The 21,734-nt window shown below is 32.1% G+C and overlaps 3 protein-coding genes and 1 non-coding gene across 8 annotated transcripts; 2 read left to right on the top strand and 2 right to left on the bottom strand.

The window, feature by feature from the left end:
* Nucleotides 1-2,237: 2,237 nt before the first annotated feature.
* On the bottom strand, nt 2,238-6,246 carry LOC8279543 (4-hydroxy-3-methylbut-2-enyl diphosphate reductase, chloroplastic). The gene is made up of 10 exons (XM_002519056.4): nt 5,856-6,246; nt 5,208-5,404; nt 4,469-4,648; nt 4,191-4,322; nt 3,965-4,039; nt 3,757-3,862; nt 3,561-3,655; nt 2,947-3,132; nt 2,770-2,856; nt 2,238-2,459 (listed from the first exon to the last, which is right to left on the bottom strand). Exons 1-10 carry the CDS (start codon nt 6,130-6,132, stop codon nt 2,394-2,396), a joined length of 1,401 nt encoding a protein of 466 aa, XP_002519102.1. The 5' UTR covers nt 6,133-6,246; the 3' UTR covers nt 2,238-2,393.
* Nucleotides 6,247-10,094: 3,848 nt separating this feature from the next.
* LOC8279544 (protein TIC 62, chloroplastic) lies at nt 10,095-15,686 on the top strand. 2 transcript variants are annotated; one of them, XM_048374426.1, is made up of 14 exons: nt 10,095-10,387; nt 11,449-11,566; nt 11,641-11,713; nt 11,801-11,840; nt 11,925-12,101; nt 12,188-12,269; nt 12,367-12,439; nt 12,545-12,655; nt 13,311-13,454; nt 13,810-13,961; nt 14,171-14,374; nt 14,459-14,653; nt 14,813-14,986; nt 15,150-15,686. In XM_048374426.1, exons 1-14 carry the CDS (start codon nt 10,213-10,215, stop codon nt 15,196-15,198), a joined length of 1,767 nt encoding a protein of 588 aa, XP_048230383.1. In that variant the 5' UTR covers nt 10,095-10,212; the 3' UTR covers nt 15,199-15,686. The 2 variants fall into 2 exon arrangements, with proteins under 2 accessions (XP_048230383.1, XP_002519103.2); XM_002519057.3 differs by having other exon boundaries at nt 10,096-10,387; nt 13,822-13,961.
* A 305-nt stretch (nt 15,687-15,991) lies between these two features.
* On the top strand, nt 15,992-18,624 carry LOC8279545 (EEF1A lysine methyltransferase 4). 4 transcript variants are annotated; one of them, XM_015719088.3, is made up of 7 exons: nt 15,992-16,383; nt 16,518-16,614; nt 16,878-16,986; nt 17,444-17,562; nt 17,682-17,816; nt 17,928-18,032; nt 18,348-18,624. In XM_015719088.3, exons 1-7 carry the CDS (start codon nt 16,304-16,306, stop codon nt 18,459-18,461), a joined length of 759 nt encoding a protein of 252 aa, XP_015574574.2. In that variant the 5' UTR covers nt 15,992-16,303; the 3' UTR covers nt 18,462-18,624. The 4 variants fall into 4 exon arrangements, with proteins under 4 accessions (XP_015574574.2, XP_015574573.2, XP_002519104.2 ...); XM_015719087.3 differs by having other exon boundaries at nt 16,015-16,383; nt 16,848-16,986; XM_002519058.4 differs by having other exon boundaries at nt 16,032-16,383; nt 16,848-16,986; nt 17,444-17,526; nt 18,348-18,559.
* Nucleotides 18,625-19,169: 545 nt separating this feature from the next.
* TRNAN-GUU lies at nt 19,170-19,243 on the bottom strand. Its single transcript has one exon. It is a non-coding gene; the product is annotated as a tRNA-Asn (tRNA).
* Between the last annotated feature and the right edge of the window lie 2,491 nt (nt 19,244-21,734).

Below are 21,734 nucleotides of genomic sequence, written 5' to 3'. Positions count from 1 at the left end.
GACAGAAAGACTTAAATTGTAGCAACAAGCAAATATTAATCAAGGCAACGAGATTGCCAGCTGCAGCAACTTCACCTGCAATTGTCAAGAAAACAAATCGAGAATTAGAAAAAAATGATCATTGAAGAGTTTAGTTGCTTACTTTGCACCGCAGGTTGGATATGCTGTTGAGGATGAATATTGCTGCCAAGAAGTAATCAAGTTTGATGCCTCTTCAGCTTTTGATGCTGTTGACCAATGTTGTTTATGGAAAAACAGTTTCCATTACTGAGAATTTTGTTGCCTTAGGATTTCTGGATCCAAGTTCATTTGACACCTTCCAGCTGCAAGCAGGTTGATGCATACTTAAACCGAAAAACTGTAGCAAATATGAACTTAGCACAAAACAGAAAATTTCCCCTCTTTTCCTTCGTTACCAAAGTGAAGTTTTCTTACAAGAACTTTTTCCAACTTTCTTCTTTTACTCCCACACTAGAACATTACATTTCTTTATTGATAGATTTGAGGCATTTATAACCTACAAAACATAACTGGAAATTCCTATACTTAAAGCGTCATGCCTAAGCCATACTTAACTTTTCTTATACACAAAAGAAATACTTAGTTTCTCACCTAACTCTACTATTTGAATTAAAACTAGAATTCACATGACTTCCATAGCTAACCAAGATTTATATTTCTTTTACTTTCACGCAAAAAGAAAAGAAAATCTCGGCAACTCTTAACAATTTTAGATATTAGAGAAATCAACATTAGAAATTATGTCATAACAAACATTTTGGCAAGAGGCAATGGTTCATTTATAATGATTTAATTCCGCCTTTTGCTAGGATCTTCAATCATGTTAGAGCAAGATTAACATAATTAATTACTTAGCGCAAGCTGGGAGTGGCTCTCCTAAGTCTAAATAAGTCCTTCAGAGGCCAAAATACATTATGGAAAAAGACTTGAAGGTGCAGCTTATATACGCTTATTCTTATACTTGGGAATATATTAAAAGAGGTTATCAGAGCTACAGCTCTTTTTCCTTTGTTCGCTTTCTTGTACTGTTTTATGCTGCTGAATTTAAAATACCTACTTTGCAAATATAACTGAGACGTCATTATATATTTATTTATTTTATGTACTCTATGGTAGAAATGCACAGACATGGGTGAACAATACATTCCACCGTTATCCTTCCAAAGCATGCCCCTCAATCCCCGTTGGTGAAAGAAAAGCTTTACAGGGCTACTTAATTATCAGTTACCAGTATCACTAAGATGCATTAACAGCTATATAGACATTACTATTAGCAAGGGACAAAGTTTCCTATTCTCTCTTAAGTGAAGGCACATACTCAATGCTGAATTCTCAGTGGTGTAGATATAAATAGTATTATTGGGGCCCCATATTACAATCTCAGGTGTTGGAATTCTTAAGATGCATTTTTCAAGGCTCAACTTGCTATTACTTGCTCAGGTAGTGCTCATTTTCAAGGCTTTGTGATATGGTTACTGCCTCATTTGATGTGTAATAAAACTACAGTTCCAGGTTTGAGCTCAATGCTTTAGTTGTAGAGGTCACAATGACTAGAATGCTCTTCCTGTGAAGGACACGGATCAACATCCCCACAGGTCCACACCAACCTATTGTCAGTTGCCCCTCCAATTTATCTAAAGGCATATTGCTGTGGGCTTAGGAGGCAGTGAAATGTTCTTGCAAATGTGGATATTCTCAACGGATGGTACTTTGCACGATATCACAAGTGAGCCTCAACACCACCACCACCACCACCACCACCACCATCATAAGCTTAAGCAGATGAAATGATAGCAGCGTAATAAAAATAATGAGAATTTTATACTTTTATAGTGTTGTTTAATCTAATAAAAAGCTTAGGTTAACAGCCACCCCTCATTCATCATTACAAACCGAACACTGCTGTTGAGAAGAATAAATATTATTCCTCCATTACCAGTTTACCCTTCTCACTTGCACATGAACACACTACCCTATGTAACCTCGTACCAACAGCAAACTAAGCCATGAAATAAGGGATAAAATGTAGCCAGGTTTAAAGAAAAAAGGCAAGAGACGAGTTTCTTTAAGAAAAAAAAAAAGAAGGTAGCATGACCTTCTATGACTCCTAATTTTCTCTTATTCTGAATCCCAGTGAATGAGGTCACATCTGTGGGTAGACTAGTAATTTCTGGTCAATGGAGTCTCGATAGAAATTCCAATGCACAAACCATCAGTTGCAGCTCTTAAAACCACCTCCTCTATTGCCATCATTATGAATTTGAATACATTTGATATCTATAGTAACAATCTTGCAGATCCTTTTTTGTTCATGATACACTCAGTTATACATATCTAAAATGGCACAGTTGATTTTGTACCACAACCTAAATTTATGCCAGTTGCAAGGCTTCCTCACGTTTGATGTCGAACACCTTGACTAGGGCATCTTCCACAACCTAATCAAAATCAAGTCAGACACAAAACAGTATTAGTTGGTCTGTGGACATTCATAGGCTAATGTACAATGTTAACAAGAATTAACAAGGTTGATATTTAACATGATCAAATGTATTACATAGCTTGCAATGACCACAATGCAAGAAATTCAACATTAAGAAATTCCAAAACTAAAAATGTATGTATATAGTTATGCAGGCAGAAAATATTAAGCAGAAACAAATGGACAAGAGGGCCACTTATCTATAGATGCAGCACAGTTGGCTAAAAATCAAGAAATTAGAAATACAACAAAAATAAATGGCTTACCTTGTCTGGAGTAGAGGCACCAGATGTTACACCAATTGTAATGGGACCTTCTGGTAGGAAGTTTTCTTTCTCAACCAACTCCCCATGCTATCAAATGATTAAAACAAGGGCAAATGAGGAAACAATTAGAGATCAAAGCTTGGTTGGAAGAAACAAAGTATAAGCATCCACACTTACATTCAACTTATAAGCTATTCTATTTCCTGGACCAATCCTCTGTTCACTGTCAATCCAGTATGAAGGAATTCCACGGAGCTCAGCAATTTCTTGGAGGTGTGAAGTGTTGCTTGAGTTCCACCCACCAATTACTAATATAAGATCCAGCTTCTCCTCCACCAAATTAAACATTGCGTCTTGTCGTTCCTGCAAAATACCAAATAAATAAAACTTGCATTACAAGACAATGCAAAAGCAGCTGAACCAAAAGTATATTCTTTACGGTCTAGCAAAAATGAAAAATGCTTCTAGCTAATTTGCTATTAAGCTTCTTAGGAGCGCATGCTGTTCTGGCTTAGGAGACTATCCTAATTGCTACTCACAATCCACTTCTTTTTTCTTTATCCTTCCTCTCTAAGAAAGGTTCACTACATGTATGGTGTGGCAGCCACCTTACAGGATCACCCAATAAAAGGAAGATGAATGCACCATGTAACATTTAAAAATAATCATGAAACCAGGTGATGATGTTAGATTTTCTATAAAATAAAAAATAAAATAAAAATTCTTAACCCTAAGGAGAAGCTGATGAAAAACTGAACGGGCAAAACTGTAACACTTGGGAAGAGAATTACTTGAGTAGCATCACAAATGGTGTTGAAGCTAATAAAGTGGTCATTGACATTTTCCACACCATATCTCTGCATCATGGTCTTCTCCACCAATTTACCTATAAGGGAATAAATAAAAATTAAACATAACAAACATAGATTTTCAAATTACCATTAGATGACAATCAACATAAAATGGCACAGCATAATTAAAACTTACCAATATCTTCTGTTTCTCCCTTAAGCATTGTTGTTTGATTTGCGATACCAACCTTAACCAGGTCAACATCTGGATCAAATCCCTTAGATACTGCGTTTTTAAATTTCTGCAAGCAAAGCCGACATTTATTAATGAATTCTGCAATGGAGCCAAATGCTTAGTTTTGAGTTAATAGGAAAAAAAGAAGAGAGAAAATCAAAAACTTTACCTTAAGAAACTCCTCTTTGGTTGAGCTAGATCCATTAAGTTGGCCACCAAGAATGTAATCACATACATACATTGCCTGAAAAAATTGAAAACTTCTTAGAATGAAAAAACAGCAATCATCCGCAACATTTCCTATTTAACTCTCCATAAAAACAAATAAGCTGACTGGAGAAATGAATAAATAAAAGAGAAAAGGATAATGAGAACCTTCAGCCTTTAAGACATACCTCCTTCATATTCTTGACAATGATATACGTTCCAGCAAAAGAAGCAGTAGCTATGGTTTCCTCATGAGAATATTTACCATGAATAATTGAAGTATAATCTCCCTTCTTGTGCTTCTCAACAGTATTCCAGACCTTCATAATTTAAAAGTACACATGTCATCAACATAAACACTTATGCAACATAATCACATCCAAGCTGCAAAAGCAATATTTGTACCAACATAAGAGCTATACAAACAATAAGGCATTATAACAGCTGATGGTCAGTGTAAAGATACCTTAGATACCCAAGGGCAAGTTGTATCAACAATTTGTACATTTTTGTTGCTCAGAGTCAACATCTCATCCACTGCAGCTCCAAAAGCAGGCAAAATCACAACATCGCCATTGTTCACAACTTCAAACTGTTTCCTCCCTTCCTCAAGAGGAATATTTTCAACATTCATCTCTTCCAAACGCTGCCATATTTAATGTAACATTTTCAGAAACAGTTAGATTGAAGAAGAAGGATAGCAGACCAACACATCTTTTGAAGCTCTACCTATCTTAACCAACTTCATAAACTTTAAAAACCCGGATCAAGAAATAAAAAAATCATATTGCTCGAAATCACAAAAAGCAAAAACTCTTAATACCTGACATCTTAAAAATCCCGAGTTACATTAGCATTGCTGGAAAGTTAGCTCCCAAATTGGCTTCTTTTTTTATTTTTTTAAAACTGTAGCCTCAAAATTATTAGAGATAATGAAAACAGTTTCCACAAAGAACTTTAGATTTCCAACCTATCAAAATCCAATTATTCAAAATCCAAGTTAGGACTGTCACTATCAAGAGCCAATCGGAAGCAAGGTCCATCGGCCCCTCTGACCCTTATTCTTAGTACTTTATAGTGCCCACAGATCGCCAGCTCAGCCTAGCTGGATCGGAACCATCACTAGCTATACTATAAATCATAATTCCAAATTCCGAAACTGATGAAGATTATTAAGCAAGTTAACAGAATATGAGTGTACAGACCTTATTAACAGTAGGGTTATGAATAATCTCATTAGTAATCCAAATCTTCTCATCAGGAAATTGTTTCCTAGCTTCATAAGCAATCTGAACAGCCCTTTCAACACCCCAACAAAACCCATAAGCTTCAGCCAATTTAACAGTAACATTTCCCCAAGTATACTCATTCCCATTCTCCTTCAAAGTCTTAATAATATCACCTGCACCAAAAAAAAAAAGAAAAATAAGAAACCTCAAAATAGACAAACAATTCCACATATAAGCCAGCAAACAGGAATAAGAAAAAGAACTCAAGTTTATCATGATTACTAAATAAGACCAATATTATAAAACAGAAACTAAACGAAAAAAGACAGACTAGTGTATTCTTGACTGATAAGCTAAATAAGTCAATAACAAGAAGAAGGAAAAAAGAATCAGACTTTATCAAGAACTAAAATCAAGATTTTAACGACAAATAATTAAGAAGAAAAAGATTGACTAGAATAATCTAAAGAATCTGATTTAAAAGTTAAAACTTTACAAAGATTACCGAATCAAGAAATAAAAGAGAAGGAGTGACTAGTAGTAGAGCAGTTGAGTCATAATCCAAAAGAATTGAATATAAGCCAGTAACAAGAAAAAAGAAAAGAAGAAAGAAAAAGGACTGACTGGTATATTCTTGGCTCATGAGTTGAAGAGTTTCTTCTTTATGACCAAAGCCTCTGCGATTGTAATTCTTGCTTCTCGTCAAATTATGCCTAAAAACCTTAGCATCAAAATCGGAGTCCATAGCTACAGAGGCAGAAGATGATTCATCGTCGGAAGCAGCAGCAGCAGAGCATCGAATTGAGAAAGGTTTACGGCGAAGAAGAGGAGACGAGTTGTTGTCTCGAGAAAAGAGATCAGTGCGGAGAGAGAGACGGCAGAGCTGTAGGGAGATTGCCATTTCTTTGTTCAAGACAAGAAACAAAGTGAAAGGCTGTTTTTGGAGATTGAGAGAGAAATCTGAAGCAAGAGAAGAAAGAAATGGCTTTGGTTTGGTCTCAGCCCGTTTGATGTATAAATAAAATCTGGTGTTCCATGTTTTTTGCCCTTACTTATTTTGTTTTCTTTTTATAAAATAATAATAATAATAAAATCAGCTTTCTTTTCTTTTTTTTAATGAATAACAACTGTAGTCATATTTAGGCTGCTGGATTAATGGCAGCTCTGAAGTCTTAGTTGGCGAGCGCCATTTAGAGTGGTAAATTCTTATTTAATCTATGACTGCCTAAGTTACTGGAAATTCAACATGTAATCTATTAATATAAGCTATCTTTTATTTTTCTTTTTTAAAAATCTAATGTAAGATTTGTATGTTTTTCCTGTGATATCCTAACTTCGCGGACTAATCATATTTTCAAAACCGTAAAATAATTTTAAAATATCAAAATTGGCTGCCTTGATTATTTGCAATTCAACATATGATTTTTTATATTATTATATTTTAAAAAAATAAAAGAGAAATTAATTATTTTAAAAAAAAAATCTAATACGGCATAGTCTCGAGATATATTAATTTGGTTTTTTTTTTGTTAATCGAGATTTGAAAATAAAAGAGTTTATTCTTAGAATGGGAAGATATAATAAATATAAAATAGATACGGGTGGGTGATGGTATGCTATTTCTTTATTGATAGAAGGTTGGGTAATATGCTAACATCATAAAAATTGAAAACAATACAATAATAAAAGTAGTATACACCTGACGTCTTTAAATTAATGCCCCACGTCTACACTTTACCATTCATTTCTAAATTAGTTTATTTAATTAAGTTTCATTATTTCTGAATGTGAAATAATTTTGTAAAAGAGTATTAAATAATTATCAAATAGATTTTAATAAAAAATAATAAATATTTAATATTATTTTAAATTAAATTTAGATATACACGTTAAAAAAAGATAGCTTCTTTTGCTGCGGAAGTTTGTGAAAAGAATAAACATGAAGCTGATTCAGGTAGGTGGCTATAGAAAAGGATAAAAAGGGGACGAGTCACCATAGATTGCCGGAAGAACAGCACCAGTAGGATTATATGTCTGATTTGGAGATCAAAGATAACGAATTATTGAACGGTCAGCATCTGAGATCTTTGGCATGAAAAAACAACGTTGGAGAGCGCTAGAAAGCCACATCCTCTCTCCCACGCCAAAATGTGTGTTGTGTTGTGTATCACATTTAATTTTCTGGATCTTTTTTTTTGTTATGACTATCCTTCTCTCCTTATCCACTTCTCATCCATGTGGCAAATGGATGCCAATAACCCCCCGGTCTGCCACATAAATTTCTATTTTTTTGTTTATTTTATTTTTATAAATATTGAAAGTTTTAATATATTTACTCTTTTCTTTTTACTTTTTATCAATAGGAAAATAAAAATTACAAATATTAATTAATTATGTGTATTTATTAAATTTAAAATAGAGAGTGAAATTTGACTCTTTGGATATAAAGAGTTAAATTTACTCTTTACTTTATATTTAAAATAATAAAAAATAAATTGAAATATAATTTTATAATATGAATTTTTAAAATAAAAAACTAAACATATATATAAAAAAATATATTGAAAAACCCTAATTAATAAGTTTTTAATTGTTGCTTTCAATAAAAATCTAATTATGACACCTTAAAATTAAGATGTTAAATTTTAAGGCTCAGAAAATAACACCCTCATATAAAAGCATATGAATACATAATTTTATTTTTATAATTTCTATAATTAATTATTATTGGTATTTTTCTCACAGTCATTATTATTATATAATTATAAAACTAAAATTTATAAATAAAATTTAATATTTTTTAATATTTTAAAATTTTATTTTAGTGCTAATATAAAATTATTTTAAAATATCTATTAATTAATTTTAATATTATATAAATTAATACGATCAATATAATTTATTTTTACTATATTATAGAATTAAATATTATTTTATATTAAAAATATTATTAGTACAGTGACCTTTTATCCTCGTATTATATTTTAAAATTATCATCAGCAAATAAATAATGTTTCTGCTCTTAGTATATCAACAATCACTTTGTACTCTTATTTCTACATATTAATGAGCAAATTTTTTCATTAAATTAGATTTTAAATTTTTAGAAAATATAAAATAGAGAAAATAATAAATTATATTTACGACTAAATAATAATTTAGTATATAAAGGCAAAAATATGTATGTTTTCTTTCGCTGAACGTGTGATACGATGTAGGAGGTACCATAAGACTCGATGGAGCATCATCTCATCTGAGTCCTTCTTTCTTTTCTTTTTTTTTGTTTTTGACGAATTTGAGTCCTTCCTATTAAATTCTTTGGTCAAAAGTTGCTATCTTATGCAAAAATTGTAGATCCAAATAATGGGAGACGCCAAAGGAGACGACTACTCTGCCAGCTTGACTACTTGTAAGATTTAAATATATATTATAACTTTGTATATTATGCGTAAGGAATTCCTAATAAATTTTTAAATTATAATTAATCTTTTTATTATAAATAGTAATTAAAATTCCAAAGATTATTTATAATAGTTTATTATTCTTCTTTTTAAAATCACATTTTTTTTTCTTTTTTATATGTTATTCTTCCTTTTTCTTAATAACTAAAAATTAAAAAGGAATAAAGTATAAAATATACAAATAATTTTTAATATAATAAAGAAACGTATAAAGAATATTATTCTTAATGGTTTTTAAGATATTTTATTGTTTAATGAAATCGAATGGTGCCAATTTGGAAGTAAGAAGAAGACTACTTACTTATAGCTATTGTTTAAATATTCCAAGATTGATGGCTTTTACTGGTACCTCTTTCTCTCTTCGCCTGGCAGCCTCGGACTGTTTCTCCTATCATTTTCCTCCGTTACTGCATAATACCGTATCAATTTAAAGACATACAATCAATCATCTAATTATTAATATATTTAGTAGATTATAAACATTATTATATATATGTCGAATACTAATTAAGATTAGGATGATTCAAAACTTAAACAGTATTTAGAGCAAATTGCATGTAAAAGTTCTATTTTATAAACTTATTATACACAAAAATTATACTCACAAAAGATGTGAAAAAAACTATTTGTTATATTAATAATATAAAATATTTTTAACTTTAATAGACAATTCATCTTATCATTTATCGAAAGTATATCGATTTATAATTTTCTAAATATGACTAATTAAAAAAATAAATGTTACTAATAATAAATTTTATTTATTTATAATATATTACATATATATATATATATATATATAATTATATTTTAACACATTTTAATATTTACATAGAATTTAATTTTATATATATTAAGAAAGACATCAAAACTTTATTATTCATAAAATATTAATTTTATAAATTAATTTTATTTTATTTATAAATTTAGTTTTAATTAATTTTTAAAATTAAAAAATAATTTGATATTCATATAATACATAAATAAAAATTATTTAATATATAATTTTAAATTATATAATATTATTTTTATAATTTAATTTTTTTTAAAAAATACTAAAACTAAAGTAGAGAACTGTGCCTCGATTGGATGTTCCTGCCTCCGGCCCACACTGCAAGGTGGAGCGGAGTGCAGGGCATAAATTGCCCAGAAAATCTTGTTATACTTACTCTACATTAATAGTCATAAAGCTTATATTTCTTGCCTATATAATAACTTTGCTTTAAAGAAGAAATTATTAATTTATGCAGCCCAAAATAAAATGGACCAAAACAATGAATCAAAATGCAAATAGCCACAGCCCACATGAAACCAAATTGCTAATGGCCACAGACCATTAGACCAAAAGGAACTTTGCAATTTAGAAATGGGACCCGTCATATCTACATGGAGTGGAGGGAACGCCACAACTACCAAACTGAAAAAAAAAGTATACCCACCAAAAGGATGATAAAAAATGGAGAGTTTTGCTGTTCCTGAGCCTAAGAACCTAAGCAGGAACAAACTCACTCCATTAAAGTATGGAGAGTTACTCTTTGCAATCGTCAGCTATAACTACCATACCCACCTCTTTAACTAAAAGCGGGTTCCTTCACAAAACTTTTCTACATGGTCAGCTCATTAGATTCTCAAGTTTCAGTAAGTACCCACATGCTAGAAAGATTAGAACTTTCGACATCAAAGCTCAAGCTTCAGGTATATGTATAAGAGCTCTCCTGCTCTACCACATTTTGATCATTATGTCATTTTGTCTTTGTTTTTGAAATGGGTATCTTATGATTTTTACTCTTTGATCGCTTTGATGCTTGTTGATTATGATCATCATCATCATCCTATTTCATATTTCAACAAGAAAAGACGGGTTTCCTTGCAATTGAATTTTTCACGATTGCAGAAATTTTGTTCTAATTGTGTTCACGTACGGGCAATACTTTATTTAATTTCTTTTGGTATAAAACTGTTTCAATTCCAATGCTGTATTGTTTCTCACATTGCCACAATATCGAAGTAACTGTCTTGACTGTAGTGACCAAAGATTGACCATGGCAGTGGGGGTTCTATTCTATTAGTGCTGGAAAAGGTATTCAAATGTTGTCAAGCGTTAGAACGAAGTTGTAAATTATATGGCATTTGCATTTGTATTCACTTGATGTTTGGGGAAGCAGCCCCCCTGAAAAATAAACTAAGATTTACTTTTGACCTTATGCTAAAGGGAAAGAGGATTCTTAATCAGACTTCAAGATTTTATGAATGTCATGTATTTGCTCGTGTTATAGAAACATGAATTTCATGCTGAAGTTTTGTAATTATATCAAAATAATCAATAAAAATGAGAAGAAAACTTCTATAGCCAAAAATTACTTTTGGGATTTAATTTTGAACTAATATGCCTTCTTCTTCTCAGCCAAATGACATGTGAAAGTCAATCAAAATCATCTCAATGAATGCATTGTACTCTTTATTAACCTTTTTTATCTGTGATAAAGTTAATCAAAGAGCATTAATGTTTTTGGAAGTCTCTACTTGGTAAATTAAGTAGAAAGATTGGTGGATAAGTTGAACTCAGAAGTGTTGCCTGAACCATAAGGAGACTCATGCGATAGGAAACTATAGTTTCTGTTACACTATTTAGTTTTTGGTACTTTTATTCTTTTAGTTCCTTTGCTGTTCTTTTTCCTTCTGTTTTTGAGGCTGAAATAAGGCCAATCCCTAAACCACTTCTTCTTGTGTAATTGATGTTCCTGGATTTCTGTTAGGGGTTACCAAATTCAGCTCAGGGGCAATCGAGGCAATTCCAAAAGAAACAGACATAAAAGATGATAATCTTGCATTTGTTGCTGGTGCCACTGGCAGAGTTGGCTCGCGAACAGTGAGGTCACTTCTGCTGCTCTATTTCCAAACAGAAATTAGTTTCTGAATGTTCTTGACAATTGTGTTCTTCATAGCAGGGAGCTTCTCAAACTTGGTTTTCAAGTTAGAGCTGGTGTCAGGAGTGCTCAGAGAGCACAAACTCTTGTGCAGGTAAAAATTGTGCCTGTGAAATATATATATACTGCATTTATTCTCTTTCAGATTCATGTATGTATTAAAAGAGTATTTCATGTGCAGAGCGTCAAGCAAATGAAGCTTGATGGTGAAGGAGCTCAGCGTAAGACATTAGAATTGTGATCTTAATTTGAAAAAGTGTTCCAACATATAGAATCTAACATGTCTCCTTTGTTATTTAGCCCAGCAATAGAGAAGTTTGAAATCATAGAATGTGATTTAGACAAACCAAATGAGATTGGAGCAGCATTAGGCAATGCATCTATTGTTATATGCTGTATAGGAGCTGGTGAGAAGGAGGTGTTTGACTTCACAGGACCTTATCGTATTGATTATCAGGCTACCAGAAACCTTATTGATGCAGGTAAATACAACATTTCTCAGGTTAATTCCCATCTTATTGTCTTAAAGCTCTAATTATAGGAACTTGACTGTTGTTCTCATGTGCAGCAACTGTCGCAAAAGTTAAACATTTTATCATGGTTTCATCATTGGGAACAAACAAGGTTGGATTTCCTGCAGCTATCTTGAAGTAAGTATCATAATCTGGTATAAAGGACAATTAGCATATGAACTAATATCACCGATGAGATGTATTGACATTGCATTAATTGCTTTTTCTGCTACAGTTTGTTTTGGGGAGTTCTATTTTGGAAGAGAAAAGCAGAGGAGGCACTGATAGCCAGTGGTATCCCTTACACTGTAAGCACTTCCAGATTACCTGCAAACAGACATGTTTGATTCGTAGGTTATATGTGTGTGCTTATTTATCTTAGCTTCAATTTGATTACATATAGTTCTCTTCAGATAGTAAGACCTGGAGGAATGGAACGGCCCACCGATGCTTACAAAGAAACACATAATATTACCCTATCAGAGGAAGACACTTTATTTGGTGGCCAGGTGTCAAATCTTCAGGTATTCTTAGTTTAAATTTTAGATTTGCATCCAATTTTTTTTAAAATTTTATTAGATGTAACTGTCAACCAACAACAACATCATAAAGAAAATAACTCAAATATTAGGCTTTAGGATAGAGAAACTAAAACAATGAGGTGCTTCTAGTCTGCATTTTTTGGCATCTCCTATGAAGAATAGCATATAACAATAGGAATCTCTACTCAATGCTAGTTGTCAGTAAGATAACATCATTGACTCAGTTTTTGTAACAACTTCTTGTTTCTAATGAATATCATAAAAATCTTAACAGCTCCTTGGTGGACCAGTTTGGTATTTGGCAAAATCAAGCTTGCCCATTTTCTTCTCTTTTCTTTTTCTTCAAGATATTAGTGCTAGTAGCATTTGTTCAACTTTATGAATCATCTTCCGTAACCAACTAGATATAGAATAAGGCTCAGCTGTGTCGAGTAGCTCAACCTCTTATGATGTGGCGGTGAACGGCGAGGCAACTAGTTCAAACTGCAACAGTTATGGACCAAAGTTTGATTGATGGTGGCAAAATCTGTCGAATAATAATAATCTAATATTTCAAATTGTCAATTTCCATTTCAGAGGATTTTGTCTTTACCGATTCATTCTGTTTGCTATAAACATTCTTGTTGATTGATTGCAGGTGGCTGAACTCATGGCAGTTATGGCTAAAAATCTTGATCTTTCATACTGTAAAGTGGTGGAGGTAATTGCAGAGACAACTGCACCACTCACTCCCATGGATAAGCTTCTCACGAGAATACCTTCTCAACGCATCAAACCAAAGGTAAACTTAAACTCCATCAACACTTTCCTGGAGGATAGAGAGATGGTTATTCTATTCTACTGGCCATTACAATGTATTAAATTAAATGTGGAATGCAAAGATTGCTACATTTTTTCGCTTGATTAGAATTAAATTGCAGCATCATGAGAAAGAAAAAGAACTTCGGAGGAACAAGATTTGAGTATAGAGGTTGAAATCAAAAGTCTATAGTGCCTTAAAATGTATTGTTAAAATCACATGCTAGGAATAATTTGTTGAATCGAGTCTTACGTTCATAAGAAAATGAGTGCTATTATATAATTGGGATTTAGATATGTTATGGATTACTGTTAGAAGGCACAATTAAGTTCCTTAGTGTCCTACTCAGGAACCAGCTGCGGCAGAGGGACCTGAGCCTGCACCATCGACGAAAGTTGTACCTGAGGCTTCAGAGCCAACCTCTGCCATTGAGAAGGAACCTGAACAGCCAAAAGCTACGGTGTCAAGGCCACTCTCTCCATATACTGCGTAAGGCAAAAATGCTGGTCCTACTTATTAGTTCAAACACATGTAGTGCAGGTTTAGACAGAGTGTGAATCATAAGCTTCCAAAATCATAGGCATTATCATAGCATACTTCTAGCATTAAATTATTCTCTTTCTGTTATATTATCTAAAGTTCATGCTGTTATGGTTCCCTTTCTCATTTTCTTGTCTTCTAATTATTTTGCTTTGCAGCTATGATGATTTGAAACCACCTACTTCTCCTATTCCAATCCGACCTAGTGGTGGAAATCAAAGCAGCAGTCCTGTAGATGCTGTGGCAAAGCCTGATACTATAGATGCTCAAACAAGCTCATCAGGTTTGGCATCCGCAATTCCCGAGTCAAAACCAGCCACAGTTGAAGCAAAGATAGCAGGTCCTCTTTCTCCTTATGCAGCGTAAGCCATTTTTTAGCACTTTCCTTTCTATCTATATATAAAATATGGCTATTTTCAAGTACTTAGATGACACGTTGTTTGTAGCTATCCGGATCTGAAGCCACCTACCTCTCCAAGCCCAAAACCAAGTGGTTCTAAGGAAATACCTTCTGGTGCATCATCAACAGAAAAAGTTGAATCCTCAGCCACTGGAGACAATGATGTAGCAACAATAACAGCTAACAACGATGCTGAGAATCCTCCCCCAGAATTTTCTTCTGGTCATTCACCCTTCCTTGTGTAAGTATATCATTGTCAAAGTATTATATAAGAAAAACCTGTGAAAATTTGGGAAAAGATTGACAGCTAAACAACTTGTGTACTTCTCTGCTCACTGAAAACTTGGTCCAATGCTTGGTATAAAAATTGATGGTTAGTTTTTTCCTATTATGTTTTCAGATATGATGATCTCAAACCCCCAACTTCGCCATCTCCTATTGCACCAGTAGGATCAGTTCCACCATCTTCCACGAATGAAGTGCCTAAGGCGGGCAACAGCGCTCCTCCAACAGCACCAGTGGAGAAGCAGCAGAATGCAGAACCGAAGCCAAGGCCACTTTCGCCTTATACCATGTAAGCATAATGTCTTAGCTTTTGTTTATTTCCGATGAATTTCTAAAGAGCTACTCCTTTGATATGTTATCATGCTAGCCGACCTTCTTCTTAGGACATCAAAAGCACACAAGCTGAGCATTGTTGTTATTGTTTCTGTTATTTTTTCCCTTTCTGTAACCAGGTACGAAGACATGAAGCCTCCAACTTCTCCATCACCGGCTGGAAATTAAATTGAAAGAATTCCTAGCCTAAAGAACAAACAGAGAGAAACATAATATATTTGAGCGCCAAAAGTGCCAATCATAACATTGCTTTAGGGAATTTGCTCAGCATCTCTCCATGTAAACGTATGAAGAGGGCTAGCAGCTGAACATCTTGCGGGAGTCTGTTCTCATGAATATTGCTTGCTATTTTAGATTTAAACAGTTAGTTTTTTGTTGTTCTATTTATTTCACTTTAGTGATTTATTCAATGGCAGTTCTTGACCATAATGGTGCAACACGGAAGATGCAAACCAGAACATATATTTGAATAAAACATGTAAGGATGGTGAATTTTATCTTCTTTCTGGTCCATAGATAACACTGCTGCTAGACCCCCAACAACTTGTAAAGTTTGCATTTATGTTATTCATTGTATGAGATTTTGTTTTAACTTCCATTACTCAATGTTTGTATGTTTCAACATCATATATTCTTGTAATAAATTTGTTGATTAAGATGGGCTTTGGATTATGGGTACTTATTGCCATTGACATAGAAATAGAAGATTATTTAGCTAAATTATTAATTAGTTAATAAATATCGGAATTGCAAATAATTTTATAATTCAAGTTACCATTATAAAAAAAGATTTCCTTAATTTTATCTTTAGTTTTTCAATTAGTTAATACTTCTTTTCCTATGAAATGGTTGAAAGTTTAAAGGAAACAAGGAAATAAAATAAACAAAATAAAGAAAAGTTAACTCTTTCACATTTCCCTCAAAGAAAGGAAGAAAAGTAAGGGAAATTAGAATTATTGAACTTTCATTTATATCCTTAATTCAACATTCTAAATAATTTTTCCTTAAAAGAACATGAATTTGTTTAATATTCTTTTTCTTTAAAAATAAAGAAAAAGAAAGACAAATTCCCTTCGTCTCGTTTGTGAGCCAAACGATGCCTTAAACCTTGATGGAAAACATAATAATTTTCTCGACCCTTATGCTTGATATTGAAAAATTTCTGAACTGAGGCCCAAATCCAATTAATTAAGAACAGGGTTTAGGGTTTTGTATGTGAACAGTGAGCGAATAAAGAAGAAGAAGAAAGGGAATTCAATTGAGAAGTTTTGGAATGGATATGAGCCAAAAATCAACAGAGAAAGAGGAAGTAGCTCCCTCCACTGTTCTGGCTTACTTGGATCCTAACTACTGGTACCCAAAAAAAAAAATTGATTCTTGCTATGTACACTTCTTCCATTTATTCAAAATGGTTGCAACTTTGCTTTTGTTCTTTGTGAAGATAATTGTGATAGTAATTGTTATTGGGTTTAAACTTTTCTTTTTAGGAACGAAAGATTCTCAAAAGAGGAACATTATGAGTGGTTCAAAGATTACTCTCATTTCCAACATCTCATTCAAGCCCACATCACTCCCAACTCTTCTGTAAATTCCCCCTCTCTCATTCTGCATTTCTTTTTAAGTTATTTAAGCTAATTTTGATTAACCAAAGGACTTATGTATGATCGCATAATAATTTGATTTTCTCTAAGTAATAAGCTTTCTCTCATGTGCATTTGAAGTATTGGGTGTTATGTTCAATAGAATTCTTGAGTAATCTTTTGAGATTTCAGAATGATTTTGGTGATTATATATAGTAAGAGAATTGAATGATGAAGGTATTGGAGCTTGGTTGTGGGAATTCGCAGCTGTGCGAGGAAATGTATAAAGATGGGATCACTGATATAACATGCATTGATTTGTCTGCTGTTGCGGTGGAGAAGATGCAGCAACGGTTATCTGCCAAGGGATATAATGGTGTGTGTGTTTTGACATCCAGTAAAAGCTGTTGTTGGTTTCAAATTTGCTTATCTTATAACATGTATGCTTTCTTAGTTCTGTATTCTTGGAATTTCAAAAGTTGAGATGGTTTTGATAGTTGGTCATTACACAAGATGCAGTGGCAGAGTGATGTGTGTTAAGTAGTTGAAAAATCAATATTTGATGTTTACTTGATTTAGTTAAAGTGTTGAAGTATAGGTTATCTTGGTTGATTTTTTTATCTTTTCCCTTTGTAAATCTGAAAATAAATTGCTGCGTCAATGTTACAATTAATGTTTGTAAACCCATGGAAGAGCATACAGTTAATATTTGAACTAGAGGTTGGTATGCCAGCGATCTCTGAAAATGTTGGTTCCTAATGTCCAGTAACAACAAGGTATTTATAACTGTTTTATGACTTAGATTTTCTTTTTCTTGCCATATTTATCATCAGAAATAAAAGTGCTGGAAGCTGACATGCTAGATCTGCCCTTTACCGACAAGTGTTTTGATGTGGTTATTGAGAAAGGAACCATGGTAAACAGACAAGAAAGACTGACATCTCTTATTCAAGTCTGTTTTCAGCATGTTAATATTATTGATTGCAAATTTATTTTATGCAACTTTGTATTACTTTATTCGTGAGGAAAGCATGCATGCTTATTTCTGCTCATTTCTCCTGTACTTTCAAGGATGTACTGTTTGTTAATAGTGGTGATCCATGGAATCCAAGACCTGCAACTGTAAAACAGGTCAAGGCAATGCTTGATAGTGTTCACAGGGTTCTAAAACCCGACGGCATTTTCATCTCAATTTCTTTTGGGCAGGTGGAGCAAAAGAATTCTAAGTTTATTTCAAATTTTTTTTCCTCGTACATTTGACATTTATGGTGGTTTTGTTCTATACCGATATTCTTACATGAAATTTGTCTCCGGCAGCCACACTTCAGGCGTCCTATATTTGATGCTCCGGAGTATACATGGTCTCTTGAGTGGAAAACTTTTGGTGATGGGTTCCATTATTTTTTCTATATCTTGAGGAAGGTAAGCTCTGAGACTTTTAGGGACTTGAGGCTATCTTATTGCGTATTTTGGGAATTAGCCACTTATCTACACTTGGATCACTTAGCTTGTGTTGCATTTGACTGAGAATGAACTTCTGCAAAGGAGCCATTATAAGAGCTGCTAAAAAAATGACTCATTGGTTTCTATAAGTATGTATGCTAGTTATCGTTTTTGTTATGCAAAGTGGGGTAAAGAACATGAAAGGATTTACATTAAAGAATTTTAATTGCTTTTGCGTTTATAGGTTTTTTTTGCTTTGTATTTTGAACTGATATATCAGCATTTATTTGTCAGGGAAAGAGATCTTTGAATGATAAAGAAACAAGTGGGAAGGTTGAGGTGCCACCTATTTGTCTTTTCCAAGAAGAATTAGAGGGCGAAGATTTTATCTTTAGAACCAATATTTAAGATGATTAATGATTATAACTTGCTTACTATTTTGTTGTACAATTGAAATGAATGTACGGTCTATCAAATTATGCATGATTATCATTCATCATTCCAAATTTCTTAGCCATATATTGTAGTTTTTGCAACAAAAATAGCAACTGATTTGAGAGAATTTTCGCAAGTGTCTGTTTTCCTGATGCACAGATAAACTGTACACGGGATCGGTTTTCCTATTCTCACATGCACGAAAATACAATACCATAGTAAGGGATTTAGCTTCAGCTTTTGGAACTAATGAAAAGGCATTTGCTGGTATTGATTGCTTGTCAATTTTTTTGAAGGAATCTACTATTTTTTCTTTTTGTGTTCTTAAATCTCTGTCAATGATTATGTCGTTCTCAGGATAACTGATGCAGAACACAGGTTCATTTTATGTTAATTCTCAGGAAAAGCAATGCAGAACACAGGCTCATTTAGTAATTGCCAATGCAGGATAGTGACAGATGAAGTTAAAACAAACAAACAAAATTCATTCTCTTTTGGAGATTATTAGATTACAGAGGAAAACATAATGCAAAAACAAACCTGTGGACGTGATTGCAAGGAGAAGAAGTGGTTAAAACAGAAGTCCTTTTGTAATTACCAAAAAACAAAATTCATTTTTAGAACAGAAGAGCATTTGGAGATGAATAAGAAAAAATCTATTTGCAAAAAATAGAGGCAAAGCGCTAGAAGAAGGTCTTGAACCTTCGACCTTGTGGTTAACAGCCACACGCTCTAGCCAACTGAGCTATTCCAGCTGAGTGCCATGTGCCAGAATTTTTTACTTTTTAAATAATAATGTGATATCATCTGTCAGTTTTAAATATGTTTTGGCATTGGTAATTTTTTTTTTTAAATATTATTGAAAGCACATTTGTATGGATATATGTTTTAGATATTAACTGAAATTTATCAATTTGGGTTTCATTTATTTCCTATTCACAAAAATCAATATCCTAAAATATTGTGAATACTTTTTCCTATTTCACATGTTCTTTGGGTCTGATCATCAGTAACTTAACCTTTTAAAAATAGCTCACTTGATAATTCATGAGCTTCCAATCTTAATATGACAATAAAAATCACACATAGTATGTTATGAAACTTAACTTAATGCTTATTAAATTTAGAGTACTAACATTCTATCTCCTATTTAATTTACTTCATAGAATCTTTAATTAAATAAGAACAATATACTGTCACACACTTACACTTCAACATGCATTAAAGAATATATACTCCTACTCCATTATATAAGAAAGAAAGAAAAGAAAAAAAAAAAAAAGTTGTGAGGAGGGAGTGGAAGTGGGTATGTGGTTGAGAATGAGAGAAGCATCATATTCACAATAACTATTTGGAAGGTTGTCCAAATGAAAATAGTTGACTACACAGTTGTCTTGCCTTTGACTTGATGAGAGTGTTTGGTAAGTGGCAAGGGAGATTTGGTTTCTCTTTTATGGCTGAAACTTTGCAAAACATTCCTTAATATATTCCCATAATAATTTCAAATATATGATTCCTAATTGACTTTATTACACCTTTTTCAGAATTAGAAAGTCATACAAATTTCAATTACATATTCTGATTTTAATTTTTGACACATATACCTTACATATGACACCATTCTATTTTTAACTTGCATTCTGAGAGTATGAACACTGCCTGCATGTCTAATCATTGCCCTTCCTAGACTCAACGCCAACTTGGAGTATTTTTATGGAAAAAAAACGTAACAATTGAAAATGAAATATAAAAATAATGCTAATAATTAACAGTGATGATTGTAATATTATCGCTTTATAACTATATCGATCAAGAAAGGTCAAATTTTATATAGATATTTAAAGATATTTTAGAGTTTTAATGATATATTTCTATTTATAATATGGTGAAAATATGTGTTTTTACCTCGCTTAAGTTTAATTGTCTATTTTCAAGTAATATTAGCCAAAAGAGAAAAATATGGAGCTAAATACTAAAAAAGAAGCTTAGTTGGACATGTTCGTGTCAAGACCCAAAATTAAAATGCATAAACTACTATTTGCAAGGCCTGGCCAAAGATTACAAAGTCCATGAGACATTTTAGTCATTTTGTATAATTATTATGATTTATATTAAGAGTTATTTATTGAATAGTATTTGGTGGAGATAAAGATACTTAAAGTCTTATCTATTAAATAGACTTATATTAGGTATACATCTCTAACGAGACTTATTTAAAGGAGGACTTTTCTCTCTATATATATCTCTGCAAATTTAATTATAGGAAGATGATGGAAGTTTTTCCTATTTACTCTCTGCATGTATTCACCATTATTTTCTTTACAGTTCTTCCATAAATAGTTTAGTTTAGTTTTCATTACTCTTTTTAAGATATAAAGAGTTTTTCAAGAAATGGAGAGTGAAGACCAATTATCTTCCTACTTGAAGAAATTCTAGATCTAAAGTGAGTTTTTATTTTATTGTTTTATGTCTTTCTATTTAATACTATAATTATTAGGTTAAATATGTTAGGCTAGTTTTCATAAGTGTTTGATTTAGCTGTTTTACTTTTATATGGATCTTGTTATTTATTTATTTAATGTATAATTTTTTTACCTTCATATCCTTATTAGTTTTAATTATTATTGTTAGTTAACTATCATATTAATTTAACAATAGTAATTGTTATGAACATATTTATGTTGAATATATTATAGACACTAACTTTTCTTCAATCTATATAGGTATAAGAAACTTTAATTACATTATTAGTTTGAGTGAATAAATAAAAATGCACATCACCGTATCATTCGTTAGATTTAGGATTAAAATAAAATAAGGAGATTACTAAGTAAATTGCTAGACTAAATATTATCTTTAGCATATAGTTTTAAATCATAAGCATTTGTATTTGCATTGTATATTTATTTATTGTTTAGTTATTTTACTTTATGAATATTATTCTCTCAAAAATTCTGATTTAGAGTGTTTATATTTACTTTTATTGTTTGTGTTGATAATTAATTTTTATAATAAGCGGCCTCATAGTTCCTTAAGAGATCGACCTCGTGCTGAACTTATTCTTACTAGGTATATTTGCAAGTACTAATTTAGACACATAAGTACAATTATTATTTTAGAACTTAGTTTCCCTAATTATTTAAATAATCCTTTGTATTTTAATTTTTATTTTAAAAAGGCGATATGATGATTAAAATTTAATGATTGATTATATATCAATTGATTTACATATGTTGGTAAAAATTG

The sequence above is a fragment of the Ricinus communis genome, chromosome 5, assembly GCF_019578655.1.
Source record: "Ricinus communis isolate WT05 ecotype wild-type chromosome 5, ASM1957865v1, whole genome shotgun sequence".
Classification (NCBI taxonomy): Eukaryota; Viridiplantae; Streptophyta; class Magnoliopsida; order Malpighiales; family Euphorbiaceae; genus Ricinus; species Ricinus communis.
This window is presented reverse-complemented; position numbering and strand designations above follow the sequence as displayed.